This window comes from Nipponia nippon, unplaced genomic scaffold, assembly GCF_047370975.1.
Source record: "Nipponia nippon isolate SJK-2023a ecotype South Korea unplaced genomic scaffold, ASM4737097v1 scaffold_1, whole genome shotgun sequence".
Lineage (NCBI taxonomy): Eukaryota > Metazoa > Chordata > Aves > Pelecaniformes > Threskiornithidae > Nipponia > Nipponia nippon.
Window position 1 is genome coordinate 98531860 of NW_028262290.1, and position 14451 is coordinate 98546310.

Sequence of the window (14451 nt, forward strand, 5' to 3'; positions counted from 1 at the left end):
CTATTTCCTCACTTGATGAGGCAACTTAATTATACTGCATAGCAGAAACTGCATGATAGGTCGCAGGGTTAAAGCTGCCACATCAATAGATCATTATCAAATATACAATTTTCTCATTTCTACTGTTTATTCTAGAGAGCTGAAAGTCAATGGATAACACCACTATTAAAACTGAACACGTACATTTGCCAAAGGTGACGCTGGCCCATTCATCTGCCCAGGATCCCGCCTCAGGACATGGGCTGGCGCTAAGGAAACTCCCAAAGATGCTTCAAGGAAATATTCTACACGCAAATTCACGATTAAGATTACAGCCCTAAATAATTTTCTTTTGATTCATAGATTTAATGTAGTGGAAATTCATTGTAAGGTAGAGGAAAAAAGGCCTTATATTTGTATACTTGCACACAGATACATGTGCAGGCTCTGCTTTTAATGCACCCAGTTTTTTAATCAACATTGTAACAATTTTCTTCTTCTTAAAATGATGCAGTAAAAATTAAGTTGAATTTCAGATAGTTGGTACTTTCCTCATTTTAAAGTGGACAGGCCTCCCACTTAGGCGAGTCTTGTTCTTTTACCACCATCATCACAACCTTCTGAAAGCTATTAATATTTATCTTAATGCAAAGCAATACGGCCAAACTGCTGTTTCCCTCAGAGGCCCCGAAGTCATTTGCCTGCTTTTCCTACCCCTCCCGCCGAGGTTCTAGGCTGCATCCCGTGGCCGCTGTCGGGACGGAGACCTGCAGGATGGAGATGTTCGCAATTACCGTCTGCTCCCGCTTCTGAGAAAGACCTCATGCAGGAAGCTCATGCCATTGACCTCATTTGATCCAGTCGAAAAGTAATAATGGAGCTCCTGTGGCTAATTGCCAAGAGAGAAACACTTAAAGGACTTGTTTCCGACATCCTCCTCTCCTCTGATGAAGATCTAAACCAGCAGCTCAAGACAGGCTTCTGATTAGATCAAAGTAGGAAACATTTCATGTTATTAGCCACATAGTTTCATCTTGTTTATGAACCGCACCATAATGGACCCCAGACAAGTTAAAATACAGTAGCTCGCAAAAAACAGAATTATCAGAATGTGATTATTCGCATCCAATATTTATCTTTCTAGTAAATGCCTGAAAATATTTTCTGTCCCCTACTTCACTGGCATTTAGCGCAGATTAGCATCAGGTTTTCTAGTTTATGACCTGACCGGTATTTTGAAAAGATTGCTTTTGTAAATAACCAGGAATGTTTAAGAAACCACTTTACTATATTTGCTATAAAGACATGATATTATCTCAACAGGAAGCGATTATTTTTCACAAACTAATTCCCCCATATCCAGTTGTCTAAATAACGCAGAAAAACTCTTGTATATAAAAAATATCCAACCACCATTCCAAAAGTAATTCTCCAACTACTGGTGTTCACATCGTGCTGTATGAGACAAGATAGAGCAACACTTCAGAATTAAAGGCGTCTTCGACCGATTGCAGCACTGCATTTGCAGAAGCCGCTTGCCCCGGGCTAAAGCTGGTTTAAGCAAACCCGGTTGCCTTTGCACCGCGGAGGAGGCGCAGTCGGTCAGCCGCATTTTCAAACTGCTGTAATGTAAAGGCAAGGTAACCATCAGGCAGCGAAGGCTGCGAGTCCTTACGTTTCTCAATGGTGTAAACCAAAGCTCTCCTCCCTGGTGGGACAGGAGGCTGGAGAAGCAAGTACTTGCCTACGAGAGCGGGGAAGCTGCAGTTTCTACCCAGGGTACGACCATGAACGTGGGTGGCATTAAAAAGCTACTTCTGCCTCCCCGATGCGTGGCAGGCAGCGGTATGCTGAGACAGGGTGCTCTTTGTTCACCTCTCAATTTCTTCACCAAAAGCCAGAGATGACTCTCTCTCAGGCTTCAGCCTAATTTACATCCTTGAAATATTGCCTCCATCTAAATCTTTGTCAAAAACAAAAAAAAAGGGAAATTCAAAGTATTTATATAAAAAAACCCCATGCATGTATTACATTTTGTTATCATTTATATATAAATATGTACATGTATACACAGAGTTCCCTGCTTCAGCTGCACGAGGTCTTTATGCCAGTTATTTTCTTCTCTGCACAACGTACGGGCAATCTCCCAGTATTAACTTTTCATTCAGGCTCTCCAGTTACGCACGACCTTTCATCTCTTCTTTCCTTCCTAAGCAACAGCCTGACGTTACACCTAATGAGAGCCAGTAGCCCGCCTAAGCAGGCAGTCAGCAACGACGGGCTGCCATAAAACATCTGAACAGACCAGAAACAAACACGTTTTCTAATTCTCCAGCGGCAACAAGACCCTAAAGGGAAGCCTTGTCTGAGCTGCTTCCTTACACCTCCTTAATAACACCAGCCCTAAGCCAAGTAAGGGCAGTGGAAAACAGGATGGAAGGTGGGTGATTTCTTGCCACTTGCTTCCAACATCCTTTGGTCAAAGCGAGGGCATCTCCGCGACCCTTCACAAGATCAAAAGGCGGCAGCTCTATTTACAACATCCTGAGCAATTTAGGCATCCCACTCGGCATTGTTTCCTACCTCCCGCCCAGTTCCCTTTTAAATTGGATGGTTTCTAATGAAACCTCTACCCTTTATGAGTTTATAGCCACGGCGAGTCAAGGAGCACCGCGCAGACTATTTTGAAAGAAATAAAGAAAAAAATCTCCGTCTTAACCTCGTTGCACGCGAGATGGTAGTGCATGAAAAGGGGGAAAAAAAATTGCTTGGTATTTTTAATTACTAACTTGAAGGATTTACACTGCTGTGCGTTTTATGGTCTGCCTTCATTTCCCAGTAACGCGCACGGTACTTGGGAGCGTGCAGCTTCTGAAGCAGTTGCTCTTGCTCTAAGGCAGCTCAGCATTTTAAGGGTAAGAAAAAAAAACCCTTTAAATGAAAGTCTTTGCTAAATGCAAAGGATGTTGCAAGCATCTGCTCTCTTTGCACCTTCTTCCCCCCCCCCCCGCCTTCTTTTGTTTCTTTGTGGTTTTTGTTTTCTTTTTACACAACGTATATTTACAAATTTAGGGCCACTGTCCTACCTGTCAGCAAGTGACAGGACCCATAAGGGAAGGAAGGAGGACACGCACACCCTAAGGAGACCCCTAGAAGAAACCCCAGAAGAAATTCCCCAAAATATGGTGTGCAGGTGTTAACAAGCTGCAGGCACGCTGCCCTCCTGAGCCTGAGGGCACAAACCCGCCCAAAGCTGGGGACAGCCCAGTGCGGGCTCCTGGCCAAAGGCTGGGACATGGGCACCAAGGGCCAAAGCCACTGCTCCTCCTCCCCCCAGCCTGTGCCCCCCCTGCACCGCGACTACTGAACATATTTAAGAGGCTGATGCTCATCTCTCCCCTTTTAACCAGAACGCATCAGGCTGAGGGGATAAGCAACTTCCCCGCGGTCCTTCAGAAACGCATTTTCCTCATCTTAAGTCACGTCTGCTGTGAGCATTGAACACTTTTTAAAGACAATCCTATTTTTCAGGCATAAAATTTCTTTTTGTCATCTCCCTTTCTAGCTAAACCACTGGTTTAATGCGCTCCATGTATTGTCAAGTAAGACGCGTCTGTGTGAGTAAAAGCAAAGAAAATTAAAAATCACAAAATATTTTAATTTACATAAGAAAAAGTTATGATTACAGTGTCTTATAAAACTTATTATATGTCATTCTTCAATGGAGAGAGCACTCACAGTATGAAGAGTTCTTAAATCAAAAACACACTGCCAGGGAACAATCTTCATTTTAATGATGCTCAATAACAGGGATTAAAATATTTTATGAGTCACAGTTTCCATAAAAAAGGGCAAAACAAAAAAAGGAGAATGGTGATGATTTTGTTCAAAGTGTGGGACTTGTTCATTAAATAAAAAAATAAAAATAAAAAAAAAAAAGGTGTGGGGAGGAAGGGAATAGTCATCTGAAAACTTACATACTGCATTGTACTTTAAAGCACCAACAACTTTTCCCTTAATTGGTTTCCCCAGCTCCCAAGGAATCTGCAATCCCACCAGCTCCACAGCACAAGCAGCCGCTGTCCCAGCCGCTCCAGACAGGGGATGAAAGAGCCCTTCAATCTACAGATCTATTTATATTCCCTCACGTGGCGACTATAAAAAGGTTTCCTTTCAGGCTGAGGTTTCTCAGCATTAAAGTTAGCAACTGTTCGATCGTGAAAAACCCTATGTATGCTGATTTTTAAAACGGAGGAGACGCCTTTGTGTGGGGGTAAATTTGGTTTAAAGCAGCAATGAGAGAATCTCGCACATCTTTAAACTTCCCGCATAGTGCCTCTGCAAAAAGAAAATGGGACCGAAACCCACCTGAAATAATGCATTAAATAAACGATGCCACTGATTCTGAACGACAAAAAATTTTGACCAAATACACTCTATCACAGTCACCTTTACATTCCCCCCCCATCTGCCCACCTAGGCGGCCAGCCCGGCATGCCACGCTATTCCCGAGGGCCAGAGACGGGCACCGGGTGCTGGTGTTTCTCTTCCGAGCCTGCTCCGGCTTTCTCGGCCGGCCTCACACAGAACGCCTCTGTGCTTCCACTTCCTCCTATGTAAACACCAATAATTATATTTCCATACCTCACAGCGCGTAGAAAGGAATGACAGCTCATACCTTTCCACAAAAAAATGTCTCCCACTCTGCCATGCAAGCTGCTCCAGAAAGAGACTTGTGGTGAAAACAAATTGCTTAGAAATTAAAAGGCCTACAACAGAAACTTGGTGTGAATTACTACAGATACAGCTCTGCCATGGGAAAGGAAAGCGCTGCTTTTAAAGTTAGCAGAGAAAGAAGTACTATGTTTGGCTAACACGCATGGTCCTGGGTCTTCTTTTCAATTTGCTTTAACAATTTATTCTTTCCATTAGCTCAAGAACAACAAGCCTAGAAGGCTAATTATTAAGGGTCAGTGTTCTAAATTTAAAATAAAAAGTTTTACGACCGAGACCGTAAGCCAACTCCAGGTCTCAAACCCACACAACACTCCTTCCTCAACTCCAACCTCACCAGCGAGAGCCCGGGCTTCCTAAAAGCAAATGAAATCACAGCTCTGCCTTGGGAAGACCATGTCTTGGGATGACAATTACTTCTTTTTTTCTTTTTCTTTTTCTTTTTTTTAATTCACAAGGCAGTGAAAAGAGATCCGTGTGAATAGGTCCACGGCTTTGGCACACAATGCTCTCCGAGACAACACTGCATGACAGCACTCCTGCTCTGCCCATCGCCTACCGCCATGCCACAACCATGCCCTGCATCCATGCTGTGTGTATGACCGACTGCTTTTGATGAACATCAGTGCTGCAGAGCAGCCTTGCCCGGGGCCGTTACTGCCACCCCAGGTACTAGACCTGCACTCGTGGCTGCCCGAGCAGCTGCCAAAGCTGGGGGTCTAAGATGGAGTGTAAGGTGTTATTATAGCCATAAATGTAGCTTTCCCAAATGGTAAGTATTTTCCAGTTTGGGAGGCAGAAGTAGGAGTGGGCTGGCTGGTCAGCCAGACAGCCAAGCAATGACCAACGCATCTCCTCCAGAGCTCTGGAGTTCAGTACCAAGCTTAGCAATACCATTGCTGCCCCTGGTTAAAGCAGTGGAAACGCTAAGTATTGGCCTCTCAGGTTTATTCCCAAGTCACATAAGTGTAGGAGCAGCAGTATTTGTCTCTGAATTGTTGCAACACGAATTTTCTATTGCAAAGGTATTTTTAAAGCAACAGAATCCAGTCTGGGTTGGCACTACTAGAAAAAAAAAAGGGGGGGGGGGGCCTGTCCTAATCCCATTATTTGTACCAGAGGAAAGACAGGCAATTCCTTAATGGTCCATACAGTTGCTCCTAACAGCAAAAGACTGTTTCTCTATTAGTAGCACGTTAGTTAACAGAAATTCAGAATCATACAGAAACTGGTAAAAATATTTGTACACAATCAAGTCCTCTGTAATCGCATTGCAGTATGAGAGCAGCCTCCCTTTGCAACGAGCGTTATTGTAACAAATCGGGACTCTGAGGACAGAATTTAAAACCTTTTCCACCTCTCCCACAGTTGTTCTCCCACTCTCACACACCCTACCTGCTGCTACAGGGATGTCTCTAATGGGAGCAGCCAGTAACAAGGAGCCATGATAAGCAGGCCAGGTGCCTTGCGTACCAACCAGAAACATAAATTATTACGGGGTTTTAAATGCATACCCTGTTCCAGGAGCTCTTTTATTAGTTATGCATATTTTAAACCAAATTCTATGGAACGTAGCTTACAGGACATTGCAACCGAGAGCTGCGCTGGCCCAATAAAGCACATCAATCTCCCGTGTTCAGCGAATGAATGGCAGATAACAGCTGTTACGCTGTACCGAACTCTCTTTTTCTGACCTAGACCAAACATGCATTTCATCAAATTGTCTCCCATAATGCCAGGAGCGCTGCTAACCAAAAGATTAAATATTCTGATTTCATTAAAAAAAAAAAAAAAAAAAGAAACCTCAAGATGCGATAAATATTCTTAGCTCCGAAATAGAGGAAAGAACATTCTGTTTTTCCCATTCTTTGAAGTTACATTCGAAAAAATTGACATCCGTCCTAATAGCCAGATTATGTAAATCCTGCTCTGCAAAGACACAACGCTCGCCCAGAACTGAAGAAATAAAAATGGAAGAAATGTTCTGGGTCAGGATGAACCGTCACGTTATCTATAGGGACAAATTAAAGAAGCCAGTTTTGCATTTTGTCCTGAAGCAACAGAAAACAAAACTCTTCCTCCCAACAGGTTCTTCTAATGACAGAGATGGCCAGGCAGAAAGAAATCCACTTTACCAGAACCCTGGTGTGCATCAAAAGCAGTGTCTGAAAAGCAGGTTTTGTCAGAACTTGAAAACCGATGGAAAGGTTCGCTGACTCACACCAACTGATGCCAAAAATGCCTTCCCTGTAAATCTGCCTTAAAGGTAGCACGTATAGAAAAAGAAAATTGGCAGTGTATATAGAAAAATGAAAATATGTCCTTTGTTTCTTTACAATACACAAAGAAACCTTGTCAAGAAAATTTGGAGGGTGGATTGGTTGGTTTTTGCTTTGTGTTTAAGTACACACAAAATGTGAGGTCTCGTTCTCCCTGAAAGGCTCCTGGTGATGGCAGAGCGCAGAACAGCAGTCCGTCCGGTGGGACAAAAGCTGTAGGAACTAGGAGAGAGGAGTTTATTCACACTCTACAGCTGTGTCCTTCTTTTCCCCTCTCCACCAGTGACTGACGAAGCCATAAGAGTACGAATGCCTTCACTGAAGGCTCCGCACCCCTCCCGCTATCATAAAAGGTTTGAGAGGTTTCAATACACATCAAGTTCCTCCCACAATTTTCTGAAGCAAAACTAATGAAGAATCTGTTTGACTTGATGTTTTAGGGACTATTTTTTGTTCTGGTTCATTTACTTTTTTTCCCTAGGAAAAACAGAAGGGAAAAGCCAAATATGACTCTCCTAACATCAGACATTAGGGAGAACGGCATGCAGATCAAAATACAATCTTCCTACTTACCACAGCATAAAGGACAAGTTTTAATAGCCTATGCATGGGGACCACAAGCTCAGGCCTTTCTGAGCTCTTCAGAGCACTCTTAAAATAAAAGCTTTCCTGGACTTCAAAGGGAAATCTTTGAAAATTCACAAGAAACAGCGGACAACCACAGAGGAGAACTATGAATACAGGAAGAACTGCTGTTACAGATAAATTCCCTTATCAGGCAACGGGACAGGTGTCTTAAAAGCAAGGAAAAAAAGAATGGCAAATTACTAACGCTCAGTACACTCTGTGAATCTCCCAGCTAACTCTGAGAGTAAGACGAGGAGCAATCATATACATGTCTCCAGCCTTTCTGCAGGAAAGAGGAATCAATCATGAAAGCTGAAGAATGCCTGAAAACTGGCAGCAGAAAATTTCAGCTCCTAAGGTATTAAGTAATGATGCGATTCACCTGCTGTTGAAACCTCCATCGAGACAAAGTTTAGTACCTCCGGGATGGGAGCTTGGGAAAGGTAGGACCATGCATGCGCTCCCCTCCCACCCTCTGCTCCCAAGCTCCAACCTGAGGAGCTCTACAGAGAGGATGAAACACAGAGTCCTCCCAGGAACAGCATCTCCAACACCATTATTATCATTAAACAGGCACTGGGAACACATGGCTGGGGATGAGAGGGAATGGCCTTAGGGGGTTAATGGGAAAGAGCAGAGGGTTAGTTGCAGCCTCCTGGAAGGCAGAGGGAAACCAGAAGCAAAATGCAGCCCAATACCCAGCGACCTCTGAGGATCCAGAGTATTTTTCCCTATTTCCCTGCCAACACACACTTCTTTCACGCATACCCTCCTTCTTTCTAAACCCAGCTGAGGTGGCACCTCTGGTGAGGAGAAGGACTGGACGGGCCATTGGGGTGCTGCAGGAGCCAGGGCCGCCTGGCCAGGAGGGCAGCAGGCTCCCCAGCTCCTCACAGGGCGTCTCACCAGCCTGCCACACCATGGACCCTTGGAAAAACCCCGTGCTTGGCTGCACAGACAGCTGCCAGGTAGCCCCCCCGGTTACTTCTGCACACATAAAATGATGGGAGCCAATCCCAAATCTGAGAACTCGAAGTGATGGAGCATCAGAGCAACCCAAAAGTGGCATGTCACTTGCTCTCATTAACCACAACGCCCCTCCAACAGCACCCTGAAAGTCTTTTCTACCCATGCTTTCACTGAACTGATGACACCATGCTATGGGATGGTTGGTCTTTACAGAAAAGGATCGGAGGAGGAGGATGATATTGAATTAAAAGAAGCATCTTTAGACAGGTTCAAGCAGGATTGTCCAAGCTGTACACAGATAATATAAACTCTTAATATACCTAATATACCGGAGTGATGGTCCTAACTAAGAAAAAGGCACATGCTGTGCTGAACAAGAGTTACCTTGTTTGTTCTCTTCCACATTAAGCCACCCAGTTTTGCACATTCTTAACAAGATTATCTAATAACAGTCCCTGCCTATATGTTTGGCTACGTATTTTACATATAGCACTGCAGAACAGAGAGGTACTGAGAAAAAAAAAAAAGGTATAAATGTGTGAAGCTAAATTATACGTATTTAAGCAATCACATGCCTACCTAAAAATCTTGCACTGTGTTCAAATTCACGTTTTGTAGGAAAGGCCTGGCGATATTTGGTCTGCTTAAATAAATATTTATTAATCTCAATATAAAAGATCAGACACCAAATTTATATGAGCTGAGCACAGTTCGGGCAGAAGCCAATAATAGCTGCTTTCAGACTTTGCAGCGTTGGAGTTTGCCAAATGGAAGTGACAAGTCTGGACCACTAAGAAAAATGAAGCCATTTGGTAAGTTATATGCTGCGTAATAAACAGTCTGTCAGTTTGCTTCTAATCCCCCCTCTTCCACAAGGGGTGTTTTTTCTTTCTTTTTTTCTTTTTTCTCTCCTTTTTCCTGATGCACTCTGCAGAGCATGCACGTATTATAAATTAAACACAAGCTAGTTTAGCTCTGTGGACCACATACCGTGGACAACTTAGACAGGTCATCGCTACCTAAAGAGAATTTGGTTTTGTTGTTTGCATTGTACCTTTCCTTTCTGTTTTGACAGCAGGTTTTAAAAAGAGGATGTTACCCTCCTTAGAGCTTTGAATCATTTACGAAGGAAAGAGAAAAAGAAGTTGTTCTGTGACAACAGCACAAAAGTAAAGCCTTGCAATTTTTCGCTTCTTCCCATGACATCTGTGGGTAGTCCCGTTCATAACATCTTTGTTCGGGGCTGATTTACTGTGGTTTGAGACAAGGCACCATTCAGAGTCTATTCCAGGAACTATGGAGGAAGTAGAAGGAGGATGCATCTAATTCGTTAGCTATCGTGACATCGCCGCTTGTGATTAACACAAGGCGTTGAGAGAGCAGAATGTATTTCCTCCAACCGTCCTCCATCTCAGCCCCTTTTTGTATACGCCGAAGAGGGTGGGGATAGCAAGGCTGCCACGACAGATTTGCTACTTGCAACATGGCTTGCCAGCTGTGCAAGGAAGGAAAACACCTTATATTTCAAAAACTACGTGCCCTAGCTTTGCACAGCCAGCCAGCTGGCTCTGCCCGACTCCAACTCCACAGAAGAGGACTCTGCCGGTGTAAGCGGGACAGCCAAGAGGCACTGCTGGAGGAGAAGGTCCTGCGGTAAAAACCCAACAGCAAGGAGCAGGTCCGGGGAAAGTTCTTGTTTGCATGTGACTCCTGGCAAGTCACTGTGTACACCGGACTCCTTATTTACGGAAGCACGGTCATAGTCCCTCCTGCCTGACAAGATTTGTAGGAGGAAGAATTAATGTCTGCAAAACCCTTGACGACCTTTTCACGGCAGACATTGCAAAAGTACAAAGTATTAAACACTTTGAAGGGAGAACGGGCAGAAACCATTCAGTCCAAAACGTTAAACCGAAAAAGAAGTTCTCAGCCAATCCTTACCTCCACCCAATCCTCCCGCTGGCAGGCTACGAGACCTTACTCTGGTGACGGGGGATGCCACACAGCTCACCCTGCCCACCCACCCCACCAGACCTACATGCGTGGATGTGCTGGAAGCATCAGACTTCGGTGGCACATAAACCACAGGAGCTTTTCTTGCAGCACACAACACAGGTACCAGAGTAAGTTCCCACCTACTCGCAGATCCCTTGGGGTACCAGCCAGCCAAAGGAGGGTCACGCTGCCAGATTAACTCACATCTCTCACTTTTTGGCTGCTCTCTGACCCCAGGGTATCTCTTGCAAAGGGATAGGAGCAGGCTGCAGGCCAGGTAATTTGCTGAGGTGGCGGGACGCTGTTCCTGGCACCCACCTTTCCCACACCCCCCCCCCAGCCTAGCCTGTTATGGGACCACATTCACAACTCGGCACAGCATTAGCCAAAAAGCCCTCCAAGACAGCTGGTAGCTGGAGTGAACTGCTGTCTCCATACGTCTCGTCTGGCCAAGTCCACTCCTGCTTGGCCCTCAGCACCAAAGCGCAGGCGCCTCAACCCACGCGCTCGGGCTCACCTGAATTACTCTGCAATATCCATCTACTTTTGCTGACATCCCTCCTGTGAATATTGACCTCGGGCTGCCCGGCCGGCTGTTCTGCCTCTTGTAAAACGGGCACCAAAGCACTTACAGTGGGTTTATACCGGTCTCAAAATCACCGCAACCTTTGTAAAGTAACAAAAACCCAAAATTGCAGAATAAAGTTTCTAGAAGTTCCTCAATATCATGTGAATGGAGTAAAACTTTCTTCTTCTCTATTAATTTTTCCTTTTTTTCATGCAGTTACTGCTTCCAGGAGCTTATCAACAAAATAAGCCTGCTCACGTTGGCAAAATCCCAGTTCACTCATTTTCTTAAGTAGCGTGTTATCAAAACGTACCGACACAAGCTGTACTTTCTGGATACAAAGGAAGTCCTTACAACAACTACAGTAACACCACATTTGCGACCGGTTAGGTCAGGGCTGTGGCCTTCCCTCAGCCTCTTCCCTTGTCTGCACTTAGGTCAACCAATTCTTGACACGGAGAGGCTGTCAAAGACTCAGCACCGCTCTCTCAGGCTCACGACAGATCAGCTCAGTGGACAACCCTGTTCTACTGCTATTTGCTGTCACTGAACATAACTCTTGTCAAAAAATCTTCTAGGAAACAACAGGAAACGTTGGTATTTCTTACAGGGTGAACCTACATTATCCTTCAAGACTTTGGCCAGGCATCCTTTCCCTAAGTTTTGATGGGAAATATGCAAGTACTTTACCAATTCTATAATAAATTACATTCTGTAATTTACAGAAAATACAACATCATGTTGTTATATTCTCTACTATATACTTCTCACCTTTGTAACATCTACAGAGCAATTACCAACAGGGACAGAAGCCCCAGATTTCGCCTTCGCTCCTCCGGCTCATCCAGGATGCTGGGTATGATGCCCAGTCCCTGAAGCTGTAACGCAGCCGTGGCTCGTGGGAAGGGGCTGGAAAGGGAAACGGGGCAAAATCACATCTGCGCACACAGCCGCGCATCGGCGTCACAGGAAGGCGGAGGTTTCGCTTTGGCATTCCCCGACGTGAGTCAGCCGGCGTGCCCACTGCTTCTCAGGAGGGCTCTGCCACCTTTCAGACGAAAGGCCGAGGGATGATTTACGGCAGTGAGGGAGCCCATGTTTGTCCAAGGGCGTGGTTTAGACAACGTAATTGAGCAAGCTCATTGTGCTGGCAGGCCTGCCCCACTCCCTCCTCTCCATCCCCACTCCTCCCTCTTCGCTATTTTTTGGATTGGGTTTCTAACAAATCAGCAAATTGATCGTGTTTACTGTGCAAACAGATGAAGGGCTGAGCTGATACAAGGGGCAGAACAGAAGCCTGCAGCTGGAAGCTGATGAGGAAGGAGGAGGGGGGAGGACTCGCCCCTTTAGGCAGAAGCAAGCCACCAGTCTGGCTCAGACCATACCATTTAACTTCAAAAAGTATATTCCATATTCTAGTTAAATCTTAATATATGGATTTTATCTCATTTCCATCTGCAGTTCCAATTACTAACCCTTTGGAGTTAATAACACAGTATTTACCCCAGAAGACTGAACTGCTTCAGGAACATATCTTATTTCCTGATCTAAGCTACAAGGTGGCAGCCACAGGTTCACAACGTTTGTGAGCTCCTACTCTAGAAGTGGCTGCCATGCAGGGTAGGCACTGCAGGACCCTTTTACAACAAAGCAGGAAAACCAGTGCCCCACAAAAATCCCCGGAGGTTCACCTGGTGCTCCCCTGGCAGACAGGGAAGGCCTGTGCTCGCGGTTACTTTTTTCCTGCACGTTGCAACGCCAAAGCATTTCCTGGCACAAGCAGGGTGATGGGACGGGTTGCATTACACCGAGGCTGAGAAGTGGCTGAAGGCATGGAGGATCAGCGTACCCTGCTAGGGCACAGACCAACACGCAGAGAGCATGAACTGCCCCCCCTGAAACGTTTAGAAAACGCGCCTGTTGTAGCCACCTTCTTAACACACGCACAGCCACAAGTGGCAGCGAATCCACCTTCAGCCGAAGCTCTTCCTTTCCCCTCACCAGTGAGGCGTAACAGCCTGGCAGGAGCGAGACCTGAGCCCTTCCTCCCGCCACCCTCCTTCCCCTGGGGCTGCACCGCAGCCCAGCCTCTCTGACTCAACCAGCCCTCTTCTACACAGCTGGCACCTTCGACAATTTCCGAGATACTAGCGTTTTCCTAAAATAGTCTTCATCTTACGTAAAATGACTGGCATTGCAACCACGCTGTACATTTTCAATCCCGCTGACTACCACATCTGAATGAAGTCCGGTTGAAGCTTAATAGCGGGTACAGAAAGGGTGCCAGGAGCTGGGGCTGCTGGGCGAGAGGAGCGGGGCTCTCCCCTGGCTGCATGGCCTTTGCTCCCAAAGCTCGTCTGCTCCTCTGGCTGCAGCAATGCCACCTCCCTCCATCCCTGCCGGGTCTCCCGGCCGCCGGACAGGAGGGACGGACGCATGCCAACACAGAGACAGCTGCTGAGCTTTGCCTGCCTTTTTGCTCATGGGGTCACCAGTTTGGGACCTCTCCAGCTCACTTCCATCGGAAAAAACAAGAGAAATGGTGAATTATTCAAAGGATTCCTAACCCTCTTCTGGTTAGGAACTGGAAGACAAGTTCAAAAACTATTCGGAGCACGATGACACAGACAAAGCCACCATACATGCCCCATTTCCCTAGGAAATCAGGCTTCTCCATCCTCAGTGCATCAGCCTGGACTGCTGGACACCTACAGCTTCAGGGGGGGTTTACTGTACTAAACGTCTACTGTACTAACAGCATGCAAAAAAAAAAAAAGGTCCAAGAGGAGCCCTTGTCAAATCTGAAAGTAAACAAGCTTTAATGTTTAAAACTCATTCCAGATCACCAGCACAGCCCCAAGTAGCAACTCTGCAGCTCTGCTCATCCCTGCCAAGGAAGTTCATCTGTTTGGATGGAGTAAGCACTCGAATCCAATGGGGAAGAAGAAGAAGAAGAAAAAAAAAAAGAAAAAAAAAAAAAGAGAGAAACACAGTCACATTTGGGAGCACAAGAGGTGGAAATTAATGCAAAACAAAGGAGCCCAAACCAGGCAGCAAGTTATAAACACTAAATATTGAAATTCCAAAGCTGACCTGCAAATTTCACGGTTAATACGATGCAGATCCCTTTTCTGCAGTTGGGTTAAAAGTGCACAGCCCTCTCCTAGGCAAATCTCCAAGGAATTTTAAAGCTTGAATGAAAATACTAATTACAACATACTAAAAACAGAGCGAGGAAGTGTGCGAGATGACTTTCGAGCACTGCAAGGAAGAGAGGAGGAGACGGTCCGGCCACTGTCA

At 45.5% G+C, this 14451-nt stretch overlaps 1 protein-coding gene across 3 annotated transcripts in view; it reads right to left on the reverse strand.

The window, feature by feature from the left end:
• The window catches only part of JARID2 (jumonji and AT-rich interaction domain containing 2), a 228975-nt gene that overhangs the window by 174545 nt on the left and 39979 nt on the right, over nt 1–14451 (reverse strand). Inside the window, exon 1 of one of the 3 annotated variants that reach the window (XM_087764233.1) lies at nt 11101–11304. The exons of the other annotated variants lie outside the window; for them this stretch is intronic. Coding sequence (XP_087620359.1) covers nt 11101–11139 — 39 coding nt within the window. The 5' untranslated portion in view covers nt 11140–11304. Of the gene's footprint in view, nt 1–11100; nt 11305–14451 lie in introns of those variants that run through there. 3 annotated transcript variants of the gene reach the window in all.